The sequence below is a fragment of the Desmodus rotundus genome, chromosome 7 (genome assembly GCF_022682495.2).
Source record: "Desmodus rotundus isolate HL8 chromosome 7, HLdesRot8A.1, whole genome shotgun sequence".
Lineage (NCBI taxonomy): Eukaryota > Metazoa > Chordata > Mammalia > Chiroptera > Phyllostomidae > Desmodus > Desmodus rotundus.
The window spans coordinates 5,135,711-5,157,540 of record NC_071393.1 but is presented as its reverse complement, the minus strand read 5'-3'; the positions used below and the strand labels follow the sequence as shown (position 1 = coordinate 5,157,540).

General features: G+C 57.7%; 1 protein-coding gene across 4 annotated transcripts in view; it reads right to left on the bottom strand.

The window, feature by feature from the left end:
* Nucleotides 1-78: 78 nt before the first annotated feature.
* SH2B3 (SH2B adaptor protein 3) overlaps nt 79-21,830 on the bottom strand; it is a 34,961-nt gene continuing 13,209 nt past the window's right edge. The window contains exons 3-8 of one of the 4 annotated variants that reach the window (XM_053928760.1): nt 4,538-4,639; nt 4,359-4,450; nt 4,176-4,273; nt 3,858-4,075; nt 3,600-3,771; nt 79-3,430 (exon numbers count right to left, since the gene is read on the bottom strand). In XM_053928760.1, the coding sequence (XP_053784735.1) occupies nt 3,135-3,430; nt 3,600-3,771; nt 3,858-4,075; nt 4,176-4,273; nt 4,359-4,450; nt 4,538-4,639 (978 nt within the window). In that variant the 3' untranslated portion in view covers nt 79-3,134. The remainder of the gene's footprint in view (nt 3,431-3,599; nt 3,772-3,857; nt 4,076-4,175; nt 4,274-4,358; nt 4,451-4,537; nt 4,640-21,830) is intronic. The other 3 variants (XM_053928763.1, XM_053928762.2, XM_053928764.2) reach the window with 3 other exon arrangements.

Sequence of the window (21,830 nt, the reverse complement as noted above, 5' to 3'; positions counted from 1 at the left end):
GCGAGTGTTTGAGCAGGGCACGGGTTTTAGAGAGACTAGTCGTGATAGATAGAGCCTTTAAATTTTGTTGGCAACAAGTCAAGATTCTGAAAACATTTTTTAATTCATATGTAGCAATTTATACATTATAGCAAAATTTGCATTATTCAAGAATAAGTTACTTATACAGTACATAAACAATACATAAAAATTTGCCAAAGGCCTTCTGCCTATAGTGATACAAGATGAATCCATCTTCTGTGTTGTTACAATGTGCTCTTATTCCAACCAAACACTGGAGTCAGATGTGTCCCTGTGAAGAGGCAGTGGATAGCGTGCTACAGGCTCCTCTAGCCTTCGGGAGACATCAGAGTTCATGCGACATTGCGATGAGAGACTTAGCCCTGAATAAAAGCATGAAGAAACCGCAGGCAACCCTTAGGGAAGGGAAGAGTTCAAGGCCTTGATTTTAGGTTAAGAAACTGTTATATAAAAATAGTGTTCTCTGGTCTGAGATTTTAATGATTGCTATTCCTTTTTCCTACACGGTCCAGAAATGATCAAAGGCAGAAGATTTATACCAGATAAAGCCATATGGATTGCTGGTCTAAAATTCAAGGCAGGTTAGTTGACTTAATTCTTTGGTGCTGGTGACTGTTAGTTTGTAAAAGTTGGTTAATGTCAGATTAAGGAAGTGATGGTGCTGGGAACAGTCAGGCTATCCTTGGGGTCTGCGACTAGAGATAACTGACAAGATCGTGGTGTGTACTGTCCCTTTGGCACTGAGTGTGGGCTCTCAGTGGAGGCTGCTGCCCTGGTCTCTTGCCGCCAGCAGCAGTCACATGAGGACTGGAAGGAGGGTGGCAAGTGCTCTCGTGCTGTGGGCTGGCTGCCGCCCGCAGGGTCACTGTGAGGGCGTCTAGCCAAGGGGCCCACTGCTCCTTCTCTTCCTCCTTGACCTGCTCTAGCAGAAGAGAGAGGCATTGGTTCCATGTCACTTCTTCCCAGGTCAGGATGGGGCTTTCTGTCAAAGTGTATTTGAGTTGTCCTGGTAACTCACACACTTTTAGAAAAAAATGCTTTTCTTGAACATTTCACACAGAAGCAGTCTGCAGGTGGGTGACTTCCAATTCTCTGTCTGAGCTTGTACTTTGTAACCAGGGGGTCAGAGCTGCTCGTTTGCTGTCTGGTGTGCCTCTTGGCATTGCCTGAGGATTCTGTGTGGCAAGATTGCTAAGAAGTGAGTGCCCTGGCTTGAAGATGTCATAGCCCAGATGTGATGGATGGGGATTTGCTTGGTTCGTTGTCTGTTTGACCCCTTTCTTGCACCAGTGACTTGTCAGCATTGACTTTCTGTGATGAGCTTTCTCTTTTAAAAGAGAAATTCAAAATAGTGCTTGTTCATCTGGTTCACCCTTTGTTTAGCATTCATTACTTAGAGAAACCTGCTTGGTGTGTGGAAAATGTGCCCTTAGAAATGGACCAAAAATCTGGATCAGGGTTGGATCTGCTTTACAACCTGTGAAAACACCCAGGAATGTTGGTTTTTAAAAGCAAAAGTAAAGAGGTGGCTACTTGCCCACCACCACCCACCCACCCCCAGTGAAAAACAGAAAATTAAACTCTAGAAGCAAAAGTCTGGCCTCTTAGAGTACAGAATGTGGCTGGAGGGAGCAGACCAAACCCTCACCCCAGATAAGGCAGGCAGCAGTTAGTTTTAGGCCAGGGTTTACCTTCAGCCTCTGACTGATGGGTGTGTCTGTACACATTAAAACCATGCTGAACTCCCTAGACTCAAGTTCCTAGAGGCCCCTTCGGTGAACCTGGCTGTACTGAATGGCTCTGCTGACTTCACGTTCTGTCACTGCCCCCCCGCCCCCCCGCCCTCATGGAGCTTTCTCTGGGAAGAGCCAGCCCCGCTATGAATTGTACCACTTGTGAAGGAAGCTGTGCTCCAGGACCTCCCTGGATGCTGGAGGTGTGTGTCCAAGCACGTTCTTCCTCATGTGAAGCAGGACCAGCAGGGACAGAGCGCCAGCTGTGGGCTGTTACAGGAGTTCCTCCAGAGCTGTGGCTCCAGGGTCCTAGCTTCCATTTTGGCTCAAACACGAGCCTGAAACCTTTTGCAGGACAACTTAATAAGCCATTAGACACTGGGGAGCTCTGAGCTGGCCCTGCTGGTGAAGGGTTTACTAGACAGGCTTAGGAACCTTCTTCCCTTGCTTGTCCCTCCATCACCCCTCAGTTTAACTCCCACCATAAAGCTGCTATAAAACAGAATCCAGTTTTTTACTCGTAAGGCACCAGGGTAGAACTGTAACTTGCTACCCTATTTCAGTAACTGCTTGAATTCCCCTGAAAGGGTGACACACTTCACTTCTCTGTACTAGGAAGGACAGTGGCTGCTCAGCAGCAGGCAGCTGTCCTGAGGATGCAGTAGACAAGGAAGCCAGGCGTCTGGCTGGGCCGGGAACTGGTCAGGTGGGGTTTGCATAGCTGTGTCTGACTACAAACACCTGGGTGTTAGTTCAAACAGTACAGTGAAATGAGCAATGCTTGGTTTAGTTTTCAAACCTGAATCCTTTGAAAAATTTATCTGAGGTAAAATGTTTAACATCACTGTTGAGCTTAGTCGTAAGGCTGAGTGTTGAAGCAGGATAGGTGTGGTCAGCTGCGGCAGGGGTGCCGCAGAGCGGCCACGCGCACTGAAGCTACAACGGGAAAACCATGAGGGAATCCAGGGCTTGTTAGTGTTTTGGGCTTCCTGATGACCCCCTCCCCCTATAGAAAGTCTGTCATCAGCTATGACAGTGTCAGTGAAAAAGAGAACAAGTTTCCACTGCCAGGCCTGGCTCTTACCCACCCCCTCCTCTAAGAGTGATGGGGACTGGTCCTAGGGACCCAGGAAAGGAGCCAGTGGCATCTGCGAACAAGAACTACATCTGTAAACAATAAGGAGAAAGCCAGGCTGAAAATTAGCGGGGCCCTTTAACAGGCCTAATACAAGGGTCACATCCAAACTGGAAGGAACAGTTAACAGTGTCCCTTAAATCTCTCTGAAAGGAAGGAAAGGAAGTTACATTCACAAGTCCTGTCTCTGCGTGCTGTGCTTGCTCCTCCAGGGCGTCTGTGAGGCCTGGGCTTCCCGCAACCTGTCAGAGAGGTGTGTACTGATTGTCTATGGCCCGCAGGTGGCTCCGGGAGGAGGAGTCCATGTCGTAGTCTGAGTCCCGGGCTCGGCTGGTGGGCTCTTGCTCCAGGTGCCGCAGGCTGTTGGCCAGTTCCTCGGGCGAAGGCACCAGGTGGAAGATCTGCTCTGGGGGAGAGGACCGGCCTGGGAGGCCCTCTGGGCCGGGCCCCCGCGGACAGCCAGAGGAGCTAAGGTGGGGAAGGCCCAGCTCTGAGTCCCAGCGAGAGAGGGAGAAAGGGAACAGGACAGTGTTGGAGGAACCTGGGGACCAAGTGACAAAGAGACCACGCTGTCAGTGTTCACAGGGCAGGAAAGTATTGGAAGGACACAAAACAAGATCTCTGTGTCCCTGGGTTTGCAGTAGGCTCTCACCCTCTGCGTGGTTCCCTGGGCCAGCCACCCCCTTGATCAAGGGGCATTGGGTTCACACCTGGTGGCTGGGAGACAACTACCACATAGCTGGACAGCCGGACATCGCAGGCAGCTCCGCACTCAAGTGGGATGGGTGAGCGCTGGAAGTGGTGAAGCATGTCCATGACCGAGGGGAAGTGGAGATGCTGCACCCGGCACTGGCCCCGCTCAGTCAGCGACAGGCGCAGGTGCTGTGGGGGGAGGAGAGTGATGGCTCAGGCAGTGGGCCCTAAGGGCCTTGGAGTGGGGGTACAGCCCCACTTGCCTTGTCCCATACCTTGGCTATGCCCTGGAAATTGAATGTGAGCACATACTCCCCGCGCCGCGTCTCACTCTGCCGTACCAGGAACACTCCGTGAGCGTCAGGGCCCTGCAGCTGAACCAGCTGAGCTGCCTTCACTCGAGAGATGGGGCCATGGAACCAGGGGTAGCAGGACAGGAAGTGATCTGTTTTCTGGCAGGCTGGGTCCAGCAACCCCCCAGGAGAAGCCCCTGCTAGAGAAGATGGGAATGGTTACCCCTTGTGGGTACCTTACACCCTGGGCTGAGGCTGGGTTCAGACGTACTCAGAGCACAAAGGCCCAGACCCACTGACCTTGGTTCAGGGACTCCGTGCTTCCCCTTGGCGAGCTGGACGTGCCGGGCTCTGGAGCTGAGGGAACATGCATCTCTGGGTCCATGCTCTCCAGCCTGCTGGAGAAGAGTCTGGGGTTAAGGCTCTGGGGAGATCAGGGTTGGAGGGGAAACTGTGCCAGGAGCAGAGTTGGGGACACCTCACCCTTGGCCTGTGCACTCCCAGAGCTCAGCCATCCATGAATTCAACTGCTGCTCATCTCCCACCTCAAAGATGATGTCTGTCCGGTCCTTCACCTGGTGGGGAGGAAGGGAACGGCTCTATGGGATCCTGAGGGGGTGTGGGATTGCCCCTGGGTGCAGAAAGAAAGCTGCGTCACTCACCTTCAGCACAAAGGTGTAGAGGTTGTCAGGCATCTCTAGGCGTGTGCATCGCCGGACCTCCTGGATACTGGAGCAGGCTGCTTGTAGCTTGGGCTTTGAACTCTAGGTGACCAAGGCAGAGACTCAGGGCTTGCCCATGATGGCCCTTTGCCCCCCCAGACCTCTGTGAGTTTTCTGCTGAGTGCATGCTCCTGGTGCTGCTAAGCAGGCACCCCACGTCTGGAGGAAGGTCTCGCATTCTGATTGCAGGAGCCTGTAGAAGGTCCTTTTAGCCTCTGGAGCACCCCCTACACACTGAGATCCCTGGGGACCTATGTGGGCTGGGGGCCAACTCCCCTTCACCTGGCTATGTGGACAGTTGCCCACTGACATCTCTTTCCCACTGGAGCAGAGAGCTCCTTGTGCAGCCATGTCACATGGACTGCCTGACCCCCGTCACAAGCCCAGAGAGGGGACATGACATGACATGAGGGTCTCTAACCCAAGTCACATTTCTCTCTGGTGCTGACTGGCTCTGCCAGAGGCCCCAAGCCTCTGTCATGCCTTCAGCTCCCCACTAGTATGGGTTTCTTGTGGCCTAACAGCGGCCCCAGGAAGCAGATACTGTCACTACAGCTTACAGAAGAAATGCAGATTTGGGGGTGAAGCCATTTGACTCGGGGAAGGGAAGAGCAGGTTTTGAATGCCAGAACATCAGATTCCCAAACCTCACTAATCTGTCCTGGCTTCAAGTCTCTGGATAAGGAGGGGGTTGATTTGGCTGCAGAGTGCGGATTGGAGGAGTAGTTTAGCCACAGGTTTTTGGGGCTTCTGCCAGCATGCCCAAAGGGGAAAAGCCTGGCATGGCCAGCCCCAGCTACAGCCAGCCAAAATTCACACACAGCCTCGGGCCCAGGAGTCTGCCATGACACCCAACACACACAAGCTTCTGAGTAGGTGGGAAATGGTCCCCAAACCCTTGGCCAGCAATGGTGGCTGCTTCCAGCAGAGGCCAGAAGATAAGAATGGTGGAAAGAGCCAGAGATGAGATAGGGATTAGACAGAGGAGGCCCAGCTGAGCCCCTGTCTCCAGCAGCTCTTTCCCCAAGGGCCAGGAGGTAGCCAGGTGCTCCTAGGGAACACTGTGGCCCCTAAAGAGCCAGCCAGCACAGGGTGGGCAAGTGGAAACAAGTCAGGCTTTGGAGGATCCAACCTCCACCTCCTCTGCCCAGAAGGGCACATCTTGGCCAGGAGCTGCCTTTTCCAAAGGTGGTGTAAGAGCCGATCCCCACAGGGATGTGCTTAACCGTGCTGTGGACACGCAGGAGCCAGGCACCTCTGCCTTCCTGCCTTCAGCCCCTCCCCACCCACAGGGAGGTGAAAGGGCAGCCTGGCAAGAGAGGGTTGGTCAAACTGGGGTTCTTCCTGGTGCAGGCCCACACCCCCACTGGGCTCCTTGGAGGTCCCCGCCCTGCTTTGTTGGACCGCCATCTGGGGACAGCAACAGCATTCTAGGAACCACTGACCTGTCGGGGTTTGCTGTGTCGTCTCCCTAATGGTACGAATGAGGAAATGAGGGGTTGCACAACTAGTCAGTCCCAGCCCCAGCCTTTTCACCTTCCTGGTTTCTCTCCCATGTCCCCTGCACCCCAACTTCTCAGCTGTGGGGAGCACAGCAGCCTCGCCCAGGGCACACCAGCACACTTGGGGAGCAGGGCCTCTGTGCCGCAGCAGCTTTCATAGCCAGCCGGTCCCTCAGAGCCCCTGTTTCCTGTCTGCAAAATGGGTAAGGTACAAAGGGCCGTTTCCTTCCTTCTCCTGCTTCTGCAGTTGGCCCTGCCTGGCCCCCCACCCTCCCCACTGGCTCCCAGCCTCAGGATCACTGAGAGGAAGTAGGCCAGGCCAAGAGGGGAACAGGCCTAGTCTCCCTTTCAGTTCTGCTCCAGGCCTGGCCACGGGCCCAGCCCCAGTGAGTGCAGAGATTAAGCAGCAAAGCCACTGGTTTCACTCTGAATGTGGGGCCCTCCATGCCAGCTCCCTCCACAGCTCCACCCCCAGCAGCTGAGGAACTGCTGACCTGGCGGGGCAGTGGTAAAGAGAGGGTTCCCCTCTGCACCCACCCGCAGGGCCCCAGCTACACAGATGATGCCTGACTCCTGGCTACCGTCTGCCTGCAGGCCAAGCCTGACACGGAGTCTTCCAACCCTCACGGTGGCCCTGGGACCCTGAAAGCTGCCCCTGTCAGCCCATTTGACTGCCCCGGAGTCACACAGCACTGGGTGCAGAGCTGGGATCTGAAGCAGTGGCTCTGGCTCCACACTGCCCGAGATTGGAGGGGCAAGTGGGAGGGGCATGAAGACAGGACAGCTCCACCTGTGGGCGGGCTAGAGCAGGACTTGGACCACGGCTGCTGTGTGCAGGGACCAGCGGGTGCCTTCCCCGTTGAGAGACGTGCTGACAAAGAACCGTGATGGAGGGAAGTGAACCCAAACCCTGGGGCTCTGTCAGCGGCCTCAGGAACACTGGGGGTGTCAGGCTCCCCTTCTCTCACATGCCCTAGTTCACCTGCCTTGCAGAGCAATCCTCTGGGGACCCGCTCAGAGTTACACTGCTAGGTAATCAGAACAGCCAAACCACTGGAGGTGGTTGTGGTACAAGCAGCTGAATCACCCACCACGTCCTGCAGTGTCCACTCCTGGGGAGCCAGTCTTTTAGCCCCCCCACCTCCGGAAGGCTGGCTTCGTTCTCATGGCCACTGTGACCCCAGTGGGAATAACCCGTTCTCTGCTCTGGCTGCTATGAAGCCCTGACACTGTCCTCACAGAAGGGCTTGCATTTCTACAGCTGACCTTGTCTGGGCTTTGATCCCCTTACCCCTCTAGGCTTCAGGGTTCAGTCCTCACCCTTCTGTTTTTTGTGCAACCCTGGGTACGTGGCTCAGCCCTCCTGCCTTAGTTTGGTCACCCAGCAAGTAGAGCTGTTCAATAGCCTCTCTCTTGCCGGGGCTGGTGTGATGATCGGCTGGGGCCTGAGGCCAGCTGAGGTGGGGAAAGCCTGCGAGGGCCCACTGCAGCGTCAGAGCCCCGGTGTTCCGGAGCAGGGCGCTCCAGCCTGCCCTGCAAGGGGCCTGGGCCTGGACACACACCTGCTCCCCCACAGCGTGCTGGGCCCTGCTTGTAACTTTTAACATGCCCCTTCACCATCCTGCAGTGGCGCTCACACATGATGTGACCTACATACCCTAAGATAAAGGGAATATAAGCAATGTAGTTTACAGTAAAATAAAATGTACTTCACTGTGACTGTGCCCATGATATACTTGGGTGTTTCTGAGTTTGTTTTTAAAAAATTAAGAACGTGAAGGAGCCAGAGGGCAGGGTGAGCCTGGGAGGACGCTTAGCCTGTTCAGTGGGCACTAACACTGGGCAGAAGCTTCCACATACTTCTGTGTAACAGAGCGAGTTCTGGCTCTAGGTCTGTTGTCTCTGGAGGGCAGTGTGGACAGCTCTGCCTCTACCCCCGCCCCCCAACTCCTACTGACCCAGGGGTCCCCATGGCTACCACTGGAGAGGCTTGGAGCCTCCAGTTGGCCTGGGAGCACACGAAAGCAATGACTAGATCCAGCCTGTCTCTCTCGAGGCCTTGGTTTCCCTGGACGCTGCCACTGCCTGTTGCTGCTCCCTGTGTGCTAAGGGGCAGGGGCCAACGACAGCCCTCCCAGAGTCTTCCAAGGTGCTGGGCTGCACCCTACTCTGCCACATCCTCACAAGAATCCTGAGCAGGGCCTGGTACCATTCACACCCTTGAGACCCAAGCAGAGGGACTGGCCAAGCCCTCACTGAGCTGCAGGTGCCCCAGCAGGAACAAAACACACTCAGCCTTTGACTCCCAGAGCTTCTAGTCTCCCGAGGGAATTGCAAGCCCAATGGGAAGGTGGGAGGCAGTGAAGGCCAACTTTGCTACATTAGGAGCAGAGCAGAGCTTCCCAGGCCCTGGGGTGGTCCTTGCAAATGCCCTGAGGTAGGGAAACACATGGGCCTTTGTGTCCCACAGTGAGGTGGTCACAGTGGGCCCAGAAGTCCCCATGGGGTCTTGAGGCTGGGGGGGTCGATTGGGACTCATTTACGGCAGAGTGGGGAAGTGGGGGCTCACGTTGAATCCTTCAACAGAAGCAGGTCTGCTTGTGGGGAGAGACCACCCACCATCTGGTGTGCCCCAGACCACCTCAGCCCCTGGCAGCCTTGTCTCTGAGGGCTTTGGGCTCTCCTGTCCTACGAAGAGGAGCAGTGGCACAGGAAGTAGGACACAGCATATGGCCAGACGTTTAGGTTCAAGCCCTGTGCCTCGGCCAGACCAGCCATGCAGGAGCTGGTGTCTCGGCGGCACCGAGCCCCAGCTCCACTGCTTAGTACCTTCGTGGCATTGGGCACAGCGCTGACTACAGCCTCAGTCTACAGGGGAACAGTAGGCAGAGGAACCCTGCTGACCTCCCCTGGGTAGGGGGAGGATGGGAGGCCCTGGAAACCGAAAGGCTCAGCCAATCCCAGCTCCCAGTCATGGATAGCTGATCTCCCCTCCCCGGCCCAGGGGCCACAGTGGATGCGCCTGGATGAATGAACCAAACAAGCAGGTGAAATGTCATGGAAAATGCTTACTAAACAGTGTCTTACTGATTGGTATCAGAACAGCCTGAAACACACAAAAAGAAAACGTCCTTATTCCGAAAAGGATTTTAGGCCGCTTACAGGGACACCCAGGGAACCCCAGTTGCACATTGTACTTGGTGGCAGCCAGAGCAGAGAGGGGTTTTCCGAGAAGTAGCCTCTGGTTCACAGCGGTGCGTTAAAGGCTCCGATGGGCGGTGACGCAGAGAACCCTGGCGAACCCCTGTGCTCCCCGGACTTGGGCTCCAGGGTCCCGCTAGAAACCCTAGCCCAACCTGCACTTCTGTAACGTGGGCTAACAAGGCCACCGCTCTCCTTTGAGGATTCTGCAAGATGGTGTGTACAATGGCACTCACTGCAGGTGTGGGAAAGCCCCGGGGGAACGGCACCTCTCGCTTGGGCTGAGCCCCTGAACCCAGGCTCAGGAAGCTGTGCCCTGCTCTGGAGCAAAAGCTGCTCCCAGAGGACGCTGTCCTCCAGTTGCCGCTGCCCCACTGCTGTCATCAGCTCTCAGGCTGTCCCCCCATCACTTGACCGTGCCCTCAGCAAGGCCTCCCTGCGCCCCTTCCGTCTTTCTGTCTGGCAGGGCACAGAGTGTGTGGGTGTACACGTTTGCTGAACTCCCCAAAGTGGAGACAGTGGAGGGAAAGCTGCTGGAGAATGAGGGAACAGCAAGAGCCAATGTCCAGAGGCCAGAAAGGGCTGCCAAGCCCACAGGATGGCAGGGGAGTCGGCTGGGACTAGCCATGACGCCAGCACCCTTCGGTGAGTGCCCACTGTGTACCTAGGCTCTCCGCCGGTGGCCTCAGGACTGCTGAATTCACAGACCGGCACCATTTCAAAAACGTTCTAAATTTCACAGCAAAGAGCACTGTATCAAGAAATGGAGGTGCTGGGGACCAAGGAAGTAGGAAGGTCACTGCTCCTGAGTGAAGGACAGTCTTGGATGTTAAGTATATGGTGATACTCCGGTGAGGGATCTCTCACCGCCCTGCTCTGGGCCATCTGTCTGTCTGAAGACCAGCGGGAGGGGCCTTCCTGTGACCTGCAGCAGCCCCTGAAGCTGGCGGTTTATCCCCACCTCCCACATGAAGAGAGAAGGCTGAGAAAACCTCTGCAGGGATAGCACAACAAATGCACCACCCCCTGATGGCTCAGAGCCCGTGGAAGGGGCCGCACCCGCCACCCCTCCCCCAGGCACCAGGGAGCCACAGGAGACCTGAAGGAGGCAGGGGGGTTGCTCTCAGGGACCCCCCATGATAGGGTGAGGAGTCGGAAAACAGGGTGACATCCTGTGCCCCCTGAGGTGCTGCCACCTGTTAGTCCTACTCCCAGCTATATCCAGCTCCTCCAGCTGCTTCCTTTGCCCCCCAAAACTCATCTGTGGGCCTCACTGCACTAAGCAACGAAGCCCAAGTCCTCACCATGGGCGCAGCGGGGACCCCGCGTGATCTAGTCCTTCTTAGCGCCTTGACTTCAGCCCCTCTCCCTCATACTCTGCTCCAGGCACACTGGCCTCCGCCGTTACATGAACCAAGCATGCTCAACCCCAGGGCCTTTGCACCTGCTGTTCCCACTGTCTGATAGGCAGTTCCTCCAAACCCACACAAATCTCGCTCTTCTCAGACACTTAGCTAAATAAAGTGTCAGCTCAGGAAGGCCCTCTCCGAACACCGTGTCTAAGTGTGCGCACTCACCATCACAGAACCCTCTGGTTCCTTCGCTGCACTTACCCACCTGTGAAGCAGGCTCTGTGGGGACTTCACCTTGTTCTCAGAGGGTCCCCAGCCCTGAGCACAGGGCCTGGGGGGTTGGACGTGCTCAATTTTATTCCCACAACAAATATTTGTCATTGGCCTCTTGTTTGCCCGGTATCAAGCGCTGGGGGTCAGTGGGGCACAGGCCCACTACAGACCATGCCCCGTGAGGGCTAAGGAGGGATGGGGTGCTGCCCCCCACCCCCCCAGCTGCAACGGGAGAAGACCGGCTGAGGACCAGGCTCTTGACCCGCGACCCCAGCACAGTGACCAAGGCTGTGCTACAGGTGAAGGAGCGGAGGCCCGGGCGGGCAAAGGCACTTGCCCTGCTGCAGAGCGGTAGCTGAGGTGGGCTTGGGCCCAGACCTCCATCTGCCCCAGCCTGGGCTCCGGGCTCTCCCGCTGCAGGTCTTGGCAGAGAACACCTCCCCTCCTCCAGGGAGCCCTCTCTGGTCATGCCGTGGTCAGCACGATTCCTGTGCCTGGGGCTTATCAGGCCCGGCCACCATTTCCTGGTGACGCTGCCGCCCCCACCATCTGACTGGGAGTTCCTCCGAGGGTGGGGGCAGGGCACCCAGCCTTGTTCCCAGCTGGGGCCCAGCACCGGGTCTGGCCCAGAGGAGGTCCTTAGGGTTTGTCACGTGGATGGGGAGTAGCTGGGTGGCTGGCGGGGGGGCCCCAGCCCTCACAGGTCTGGAGAGCAGAGGCAGACGTGGGGCGTGGTGAGTTATCTTACCCCCTGTTCCCAGGCTCCTCTGGGGGGGAACTGAAGGCAGGGAGCCAGTTCCAGGGACTGAACAACGTTGGAAATACAGGTCAGGGGTCCCTTCCCTCCTCTGCCCTCGACCAGGGCTGCAAGCGCCCCCCACCCCCACCCCTTCAGATGCCTGTGCCAGCCACTTTTTCTGTGTGACCCCCGAGAAAATAACTTCGCTTCTCGGTGCGTTTGTTTCCTCATCTGTAAAGCAGAGGTGATGACGGCACGCGCCCTCCAGGCTTCTGTAGGGAACCTGCCTGCTGCCCTGAGCACAAGGGACCCTCCCAGACTGCCTCCCACTCCTGTCCCTACAGGCCAGGTCTCCCCCTTGGGCTGGCCCCACAGAGGAGCAGGAAAGGGGTCAGAGAAGCTTCCAGAAAAGCCACACGGATCAGGTCAGCTCCCCCCTTTCTTGGCAAACGAGAGCCCCGCCCCCAAGTGCCAGAAACAGAGACCTCCCCAGAGCCAGGGAAAAACGGGAGGCGCAGACCCCCAGATGTAACCAGCCTGCTCACAGACAGGATCTCCCCATCCTCTTGCTTCCCTCCTCTGGGCAGGTGGTACCTCGTCACACCCTGAGTGACCAAGCATTGGACCCCTGGGTTCTCCCACACTTGGACCCTCCAAGGCTCCAGGAGGCCAGGGGTGGTAACTTGCCAGAGACGCTGGGACTGACGGGCTGGGGGCCTATCTGAACCCCACCTGCAGGGAGGTCCCCCGACGTCAGACAGACTCACAGTGACACAGTCACAAAGCCCCTCTCAGAGAGACGGAGACCACCCCACCCCCCCACAGAATCACAGTGACAGGGACACAAAGCCCCTCTCACAGGCTGGAGCAACCTCCCCCTACAGAGACAAACACCCAGAGACAGAGACCCCCATAGAGAGACATCCCCTGAACACACACACAACCAGCCTGGGATCCCACAGCCACTCGCCCCCCCACCCCAGAAGTGGGTGGCACCCTAATATGGAGGAGCCAGCTGTGAGGACCAGCCTGCACTCTGCTCTGAGGCCTGCCAGTGGTGGGGCCGCACCCAAGGTGAGAGTGACTGTGCCTAAAAGGGACCACCCCTGGAAGTCCTCATGGGCATGACTGACAGGAGAGCCAGGGGACCGATCACCCACTGGCACCATCACCAGCTCATCTCGTCTCCGCCTCAGGTGACAGACGTCCAGGCTGCATTCCAGCTCCAGCTAGGGCCAGACGTCCTGGGACAGGGCCTTGTGGTGCAGGAATGAGGGGGCCAGGCCACCTAGGGACACTTCCTGCCTTTGTCCCCTCCACACAGGCTGTGCCCTCCACACCGGTCACCTTTCCTGCCAAGCTTTTGGCTCTCAGGGTGACAGAGAATAAACGGCCATCCAGCCTCTGGAGCTGAGCTGCTGTGAAGAGTGAGCTGTCACAGGCTGCTCAGCAACCTGCCTCGGTGATCCCTGCGGCCCGGGGGGCCTGGACCATCACTGTGGGCACAGCAGCCTCGGAAGCGCCCCGCTGGCTCCCAGCAGGCCCCGAGCGGCTGAGTGTCTGGAACAGGGTCACGGGCCCAGCCAGACCCCGTCCCCTCAACCTGCTGCAAACCGGCTGCCGCCAGCCCCTGCCTCGAGTGACCACATCCTGCTCCTGGCGTCCCTGCCAGGAGTTCTCCCTGCCCCCCACTGTCCCATGTGGCCAGAGCCCCCAGGCCAGTGTGTCCTGTCCCCAGCCACACCTTTACCCAGCCTAGGCTCCCTCACTCAGTGCCCTTCATGGCCACCTCAGTCCCAGGACACTCCGGGCTACGAGGGCTGGGCTGTGTCAGCCCCTCCAGACAGCAAGGGAAGCCACGGCTCTGCGAGGCCATGTCACATGTCCGGGACCCTGCATGGGGAGGGGACACACCCAGCATCAAACCTGGCACGGCCCCCCCTGGCCTTCCTGTGGGCTCTGTGGACCCCACACCCCAGGAAAACAGGCCCACGACAGCGTGTGGGTGATCACGGTGGGTGTCATAGGGCCAGGGGTGCCAGAGCTGCTCAGCCCCCAGGGCCCTGAACGGGGTACCTGCCTTCCAACCCTGCTGCAGAGCCCAGCCAGACTGGGGAAGCCCCGCCGGACCCAGCGTCTGCCCTGTGCCTTTCAGAGGGTGGGAAGAGTTGTGGTTAAAAAACAACAAATAACCTCTGCCACTGGCCTTGATGGGGGGTGAGCCAGAGGGGAGGGGGCTCGTCATCACCAAGATCCCCAAAGCCCTGGACGGTAGCCACTGGCTGCCTTCGAAGAATGATGATTCAGAAGAAGAGGTGACAGGGAGGGCCTCAGGGGCCGCGGGGATACCAGGAAGGCTCGGAGCCGGCAGAGTCCTCAGCTGAGCTGACAAAAAGGAGCCCCAGGAGCTGGCCAGGTCACAGCTGCGGCCACCACGCCAACACTCCCCCTTTCCGAGCTGGGTCTGGCCTGACTGTTATCCCGCATTTAGTGAGCACTTACTATGTGATAGGCCCTGAAGCACAGCCCCTCACTGACATCAAAAGCACACCAGGAAATCCCACCAGCCACACAGAATAAAAGCCAGCTGGATTAAATAATTAAAAGTGAAAACCAAAACCTAAGTGATTATCTGAGCCCGGGCCTTTCTGAGCAGAAAAAGCAAAGAATGGAACCATGAAGGAGATGATCACTGTCCAGCCTTAAAAACCTCCCTAAGCCCAGAAACTCAGGGTCGAAACTGAGAAGCCAAATGGCAAACTAGGGGAATCTCTGCAACATGTGACAGGGAGCTGATGTCACGCAGCGACTCTTGCCAAGCAACGAGAAGGAGGAAGACAGTGCGGGAGAGGAGCACACAAAGCAAATGGCCTGCGAGTCACAAAAGGTGTGTGTGACCGACCAGACCGGCTGGAGAGCAACAGGATCTGTAGGGACAATTAGTGGCTGCCAGGGGCTAGGGCTTGGGGACAGGAAGTGGGACACCTGCTGATAGGCACAGGGTTTCCCCCTGGGGAGATGGCGGTGTGGCACTTCAACATGCCAATTTTGTGTTCCCTGAAATGCATCTCCCTCCCCACCCACCCTCCTACCCCCCGCTGGTAACCAGAAAGGACAGGACAACCACTTTTCACCTGGAAGTCAGCAAAGGATTTTCACCTAACACCCAGTGCTCGCACCACTGGTGAGAAGAGCTTTCTGGAAAGCTCTTTGAAAGGGGACCTCACATGCGTTAGAAATGGCTGGCAAGCACATGAAAAGATGCTCGGGGTCACCAGCCCTCAAGGGAACGCGGGTGGAAACCACTGGAGAGAGGCTCTAATCAGAAAGACAGGCAGGCACGTGTGGGGGAGAAGGTGGAGCACACGCTGGCTGGGAGTGTTAAATGGTTCAGGGCTTTGAAGGCCAGTTCAGTTAGTTCTTCAAATATTCGACACCGAGTTAGCACATAACCCAGCAACTCCACTCTGCGGATACGGGCCCAGGAGCCGTGAAACCGCGTGTCCACACAGAAACGTACACGGGCACACGCCGTTTTAGTGCGCATCACAGATGTTGCGTTTGTTTGCACCCTGAAAGCCAGAAGACCCTCCTCCAGCAAGAAGGTGGTGACTCGCTTGGTCCGGAAGGGAACCCAAGGCGTCCTCAAGGTCTGCCCGTGCCCTGTGCTCCTGGCCGTGCCACTCCAAACCGCCCAGGCATAGTAATCTAACAACACCCACCCAGAGACGAGTGGATAATGTGAACCTTGAAAACATTCCACCAAGTCAGAGAAACTAGTCCCAAACGATCACATACTATCTGATTCCACTTATGGGACAAGAACAGAATAGGCAAATCTAGAGGCAGAAAGTACATTAGCGGTTGCCTAGGGCAGGGGGAGGGACTGCTACTGGGTACGGGTTCTTCTTGAGATGATGAAAATGTACAATTAGATCCCGGTGATGGTCTGCACGAAAAACCCAGTGCACACCTGAGACAAGTTAGTTAATTCTACGGCATGTAAATGGCATCTCAGTAAAGCTCAGACAGCACGCACGCCTGCGAGCTTAGAGAGGCTCCGAAAGCCGCCCCGGGCCGGCACTTCCCCTTCTAGGGCCTTGGCCTGAGCAAATAATCAGAGATGAGCACCAAGATTTATGGACGCGATGTTCATCACAGGGTTGTCTATTTGAACAAAAAAGTTAGAAATGATTGAAACAGAAATCTAGATGATTACAGATAAACATATCATTGCCCAACTGTAGAAATGAAATATTGGGCAGCCAGTATTTTAAAGAAGACATTCTTGGAAAATATTTGAGAAAACAGAAGACTGCTCAAAACACGCAAGTGGGGGGAAAAAAAGCAGGTAGACACTAGACACAGGTCCGCACCGCAAGGGCCGGGGATTTTGTCCGAAAGTTCCCACCTGTGTTTCCGGCATCTCAGCAAGTGCCTGGCACACGGCAGAGCTGAGGGACAGGGTGCCGAAGGAACTGCAGGTTGGGGAAGAAGTTAAAGAACTAGAAGAGAAAAAGACTACAAAGACAACCCCCGGAATGGAAACGCTGATTCTCTCTGGGTAGCAGAGTTGTGGGTGGCGTTTCAGTTACTATGTTATAATTTCTTCCATGAGCTTTATTAATTGAAAAAACAAAACCAGAAACATTAGGAACGCAAACTTGGGAGGCGCTCGGCAGGTTAGTTTCCTAGATTACACGAAGGTTTGAGATGAGACGGGCCTCCAGCTGCAGACGGGTCCCGGAGAAGTCTCTCCCGCTGCTGCTGCTGCTGCTGGGGACTTTCAACACCCCCACCCCCATCAGCACAGTCGGGAGTCAAGTCAGGCCAGTGATGGACGATCCCAGGCAACAGCCACAGTGAGAGAGGACCCAGAGGTACCCACTGGTCCCAGAGGCTGAGGTGCATGACCTGAGGGACACAGTGGCCCCTCCCTGGCCCAGGGAGGACATAGGAAAAAGGGGTGTGGGGCCCCAAAAAGGAAGCTGAGGCGGCCCCTCCTGCCCTGGGGGAGGAAGCTACCCCCCCACAGTGAGGGCTGGCCGCTCAGAACGCAGAGATCTCTGGTGCATTTTGGTTTCCTTTCCATTCACAAAGAAGTGGGTGGGGGATTTCCAGCAGCGTCGCCCGGGCCTGCGGGCAAGTCAGCTGGTGCCTAGGCCGGGCTAGTGGGAGGCCGGCCAGGGGGCTGCCCATCCCTGGGAGGGCGGCCCGGGACCCACCTCTGGGTCCAGCCACTTCCTACACAGGAAGCCCCTTCTTCTGCCTCTCAGCACAGGGACATCGTGCCAGGCCTTCCCTGAGCCCGTTTTGACTCTTAATCGTCCAGCAAGGCAAGGACTGACATTCCATTTTCCAGATTAGGAAACTGAGAGGCCAGGGTGTCGACCAAAACCCTCCCTGGCCGCCAGTCCACAGCCCAGATGCTGCAGTGTGGGGCTCCTCCCGAAACCCAGTCCCCCAAACAGACAAAACGGAAGACCAACTTCCAAGAAGCTGGCGGCAGCAGACAGGCGGTGCAGCAGGAGGGGACATGACACAGCCCCCGGCGGCGCCGGGGACTTTAATAAACGATAAGAAATGAATACCGTCCCCGCCCTCCCCATGCTGGAATCGGGGCCCTTTCTCGTCTGCGGATTCACAGGATTCGAGCTGAAAGGAAGCTCGGCGATACCATCTGCCCGCGGTTTCAGCGTGGTCGGGGCTTTCTTCTAAGCGGCAGAGCAGTTTTCAAAAACGATTTACACGGAACCCCAGTAAGGGCCAGATGGGGCGGCCCCACAGGAGCCCTGCCCACCAGCACCCCTCCTTCCTCCCCGCACCAGTCCCGGGAGGCCAAGATTAAGCCCTTTGGTTACCCATTTCGCAGCCCAGAGACGGGCAGGGACCCCCAGGGGTCACGAAGCAGCCACGCAGGGCTCAGCCACGAAGCTGAACCCGGTTGTCTCCCTCAGAGCCTCTGCCCATGGTTTTCCCAGGAGAGGGTGGGGCTGGGGAGCTGCGGGCCTCTGAAGCTCCTGTGTCCCCACTGGGACATCAGGGCGCCGGCCCAGGAAGAGCCACCAGGCTGAAGGTTGCAGGCGGGCGGCTTCGCTGCTGCCTGCTTTGGGGCCCAAACGCGGGACTCCGTGCTGAGCGCTGCCACCTGCCCGCTGTGTGTCCTTGGACAAGTCTCTCTGCTTCTCTGCGTCCCGTTTCCTGATCGCTGCGCCCACACCACAGGGTCTGTGCCTACTCCACGGGACGTGTCCGATGCGGCACATGTCCCGTCAGAAACAACCGATGCGAGCACCGACGACAACTAAGCAGCTGGGCTGGGCTGGGCCGGCGTGCTGGGCACAGCTGCCCTGGGCGGACCAGACGTGGGGCCGTGGGGCGGCTGCTTTCACTTGAGAAAACAGGCAGAGAGAGGGAGGGCAAAGCCTTTCCCACCCCAAGGGGCAGAGGCAGGAGTCACAGCAGCTGCCCCTCCCGCCCGCAGCTTCCTGCCTGGCCTTCCTCCTCCTCCTCCTCACACTCCTGCCTCGAGGAAACCACCGGGCCTCCGGAGGACGGACGTCCCTTTCTTTCTGCTTCCTCTTTCCCACACTCGGGGACGCGGCTCCAGGCTCAGGCCCCAGCGTCCACACCACAGCCACTACAGCCTCTATGTCCTCCTGTGACGTAGGCGCAGAGCCGGAGTCACCCCTGAAGGCTCGAGGTGGGCATCAGGTCGGCTGCTCCCACGAGGCCGCCCCCCCGCCCTGCAAACTGCTGGGCACTCACCCAGGCTTCCACGAGCACCCACTGCCCCTGTGGCCTGGCCTGCTCCTGGGCAGACCCCAGGCACGGGCGGGGAGCTGAGGGGACCCAAGGCCTGAGTCGCCACTCATCACAAACCCAGTCCCGCAGGCTGTCTCCCCGGCTGAACTCTGTGCTCGTGAGGGTGGGGCCAGGTGGCCTCCTTCCTAGGTGTCCAGGCCCCCCTCACTCATCCAATAGGCACCTAGTGTATCTGCAGCCTCACCCACATGACTACAACCCCCAGGAGGGCACTGCGACCACCCCATTTTACAGATGAGGACAACTGAGGCCCAGAGTGGTCAAGTCACTTGTCCACGGGATCCCAGCCGGGAAGGAACAGAGTGGGAAGGACTCTGAACCTTGTTGCCTGGCCCACCCCAGCCCACCCCCGGGCCAGCAGGACCAGCCACTCCCAATCAGAACACTTCTCAGGGGTATGTGAAGTCTGGAGGGGGGTGGTGTGGGCTCAGGGCTGTGGACTGAGTCCCTTGAGGTGGCCCCCACCTCCTTCCCCTACTTCTGCTCTGGGCCTCAGTGTCCACACATGTAAATGGTGGCACCGGATGAGATGGCCACAGGGAGCCTTTCCTGGTCTGAGAACTCAAAACAGACGCCCTTACTGAGATCGAGCCACCGCCAACCCACTGCTAAGTCCTCTAAAGACCCGCTCGGCCCCAGGTCCAGCCCAACCGCCTGGGTTCCAGCCCCACGTCGGCCACACGAGAGCTGAGTGAGCTTGGACGAGTCACCTACCCTCTCGGCTCCAGTTCACCCACCCGCAGAGTGAGGCCCAACACGGAGGCTCCCTCACGGGGCTGCGGTGAGGGCTAAGTGAAGCCAGGTCAGCAGTCCCGGGCAGAGAGCAAGTGCCAGATCGACGTTGGCTAAAACGTCCGTTTCAACTGTAGCCAGAACTCCAGTCTCACTCCCTGTACAGGTGAGGGACTGAGGCTCAGCCCCCAGGCCTGGCAGAGCCGGCAAGGCTTTCAGATCATCTCAGACAGCCCAGAGGCCTGGGAAAATGAGGAAACCGAGGCCCAGAAGAGACAAGAGCTGGCCCAAAGGCGACAGCCAGCCAGTTTGCTCCATGTGCAAATGGTCCCCCAGTGCCCGGGAGTCCCTGCCGCAAGGCCAGCCACCCTTTGGCCTAGTGGCTGCCTCTGTCACCTCTCCCCTCGGCTGGGCTCCCCACCGCCCCCCTCGGCAAAGCTCGGGCAGGGCCAGGTGGTTCTGTAAGAGAAACCAGGAATCTGGATGTTTATGTGAAATCTCTCCATTTTATGTTTTTAAATATTAGCAACCAATCCAACTTCCTTATTTTTTCTTTCAATCGTGAGTGAGGTAGCGCCTCACAGGCCTGGCTGGACTGGCACTCTGCACCCTCCGACGTGAGCTGCGGGTTGGGAGTGGGGGCCTCTTGGGGTCAGGGGGATCGGAGGGGAGGCAGGTGCCACAGGAACATGGCCACCGGAGGATCTTCTAGGAGCAGAATCATGCCACACTCTGCCGTAGCCACCCTGAGGCCAGGAGTGCCCAGGCCACCCCAGAAGGTTCCTGCGGCCTGCCCCCCAGTGCATGTCTCAGCCCCTCTGGGCCATAATCCTCCCCCGACCCCACAGGGCCCCACCCATCCCTCCTTGCCCCTCCACCCCAGTCCTGGCTCTCTGGTTGTCCCTCAGACTCCTGGTTCGTGACTCTTTCACCCAGATCTCCCAAGACTGGCACCTTCTCTCATCTCGGAGGTCATCTTCTGCCAGGGGGCCTTCACTGACCACCCTCTGGCTCTGGTGGCAGCTTCCCCCCTTCCCCTTCTCCCCCCACCCCCGCCAGGGCCAGCACACAGAGGCAGGGAGGCTGCCCCACCTGACTTCCCTACCCACTTTGGACCTTGGGAGAAAGCCACAGGTGTCCCCGCCAACGCCCCTCAGCTGCCTGGCTCTGGCCTCCACTCGCAGGCCCCTGGAACAAGGAGTCCTCCTACTGCAGGCCTCCGAATGAGCCTGCTTTACAGGTGAGTAGCCTGAAGTTCTGAGTGGGGAGGTGACCCACCCAGGGTCAGAGGCATAGCCAGGACCAGCTCCCATGAGCTGTCAGAAGCTGACAGAACCAGCCTTCTCTGTCAGGCCAGACCCTGCGGAGGGGTTGGGGAGGCCCCACCAGGACAACTCCCTTTGTGAGCGACTCTCCAGGTCATACAGCAGCCACCAAGCCTAGGACAGGGCCCGGGGCAGCGTGTGGGGAGACAGCCCCACACACCTAGATGCCCTCCCCCGGCGCCCGCCTTCTCTGGGGCCAGACCACGACTGCTGAGCCCGGGGACTCAGACTGGGGCCCCAACCCAGGACACCCGAAGAACAGGAGCCTTGACGGGACCCAAAGCAACACTGGAAATGAACCTGTGTTCCCAGCCCCAGAGTCATTGCCATAACAACCGCAGTGACGGCAGGGAGCCCGCTGTCAGGCGCTGGGCAGATGCGCCCCCCAGCCACCACGTGAGCAGCATGATGCGGCCGCTATGAATAGGCCCCTTGTACAGAGGAGGAAACTGAGGCTCAGAAAACTGCTGTCACTTGCCTAAGGCCTCCAGGCTGGGCAAGAACGAACTCATTATTGCAGCGGGGCCGTCGGACTCCCGGCACCTGGTTTGCCAAGACCGGTTGTTTCCAGCAGCAGCAGCAGCAGCCTTTGAACGTGAAGCTGCGTGGGGAAGCCGCCGCTGTGCAGACAGGCTGTGTTCGGGCGTTATTTGCCTCTTGTGGTGTCTCGGACGCCAACAGCAATGAGAAAACCGAGTTTTTATCTGCACTTGGGTTTTTCTGACAGCTTCCCACTGTGTTTGGAATGAAATGCAAGCTCCTGACAGGAGCCTCTGCCTTCGCATAGTCCCCATCTTCCCTCTCCGCTCCCCTCCCAACACACACACGGGCCGCATCTGTCACTCTTTCTTCAAAACACGCGGAACGCTTTCCCATCTCGGGGCTTCGCTGGCGCTGTTCCCTTGGCCTGGGACACCCAGAGTCTTAGCTCAGGGTGAAGATCTCCGTCCGAAGTCACCTTCTCAAGACTCCCTACGAAACTCTGGTAATTACTTGCGGCGCTGGCACAGGCACGCAGGCCGATGGGCCGGACGCGTCCAGAGCGCACGGGTGGACACTGGCTTTAGGGGGAAGCAGCACCTCTGCAAACAGCACTGTAACGTGGGGAATCATGACCCGCACCTCACACCGTACACAGAAACTAATTCAAGGTGGACCCTCGTTCAAAAAGGGGGCCCCCAGACGACAAAACTTAGAAGCTTTTTGCTTCTAAATGAAAAGCCAAGAACGAGCTTCATGACCCCGGGTAGGCAAAGATGTCTTAAACAGGATACAAAAAGCACT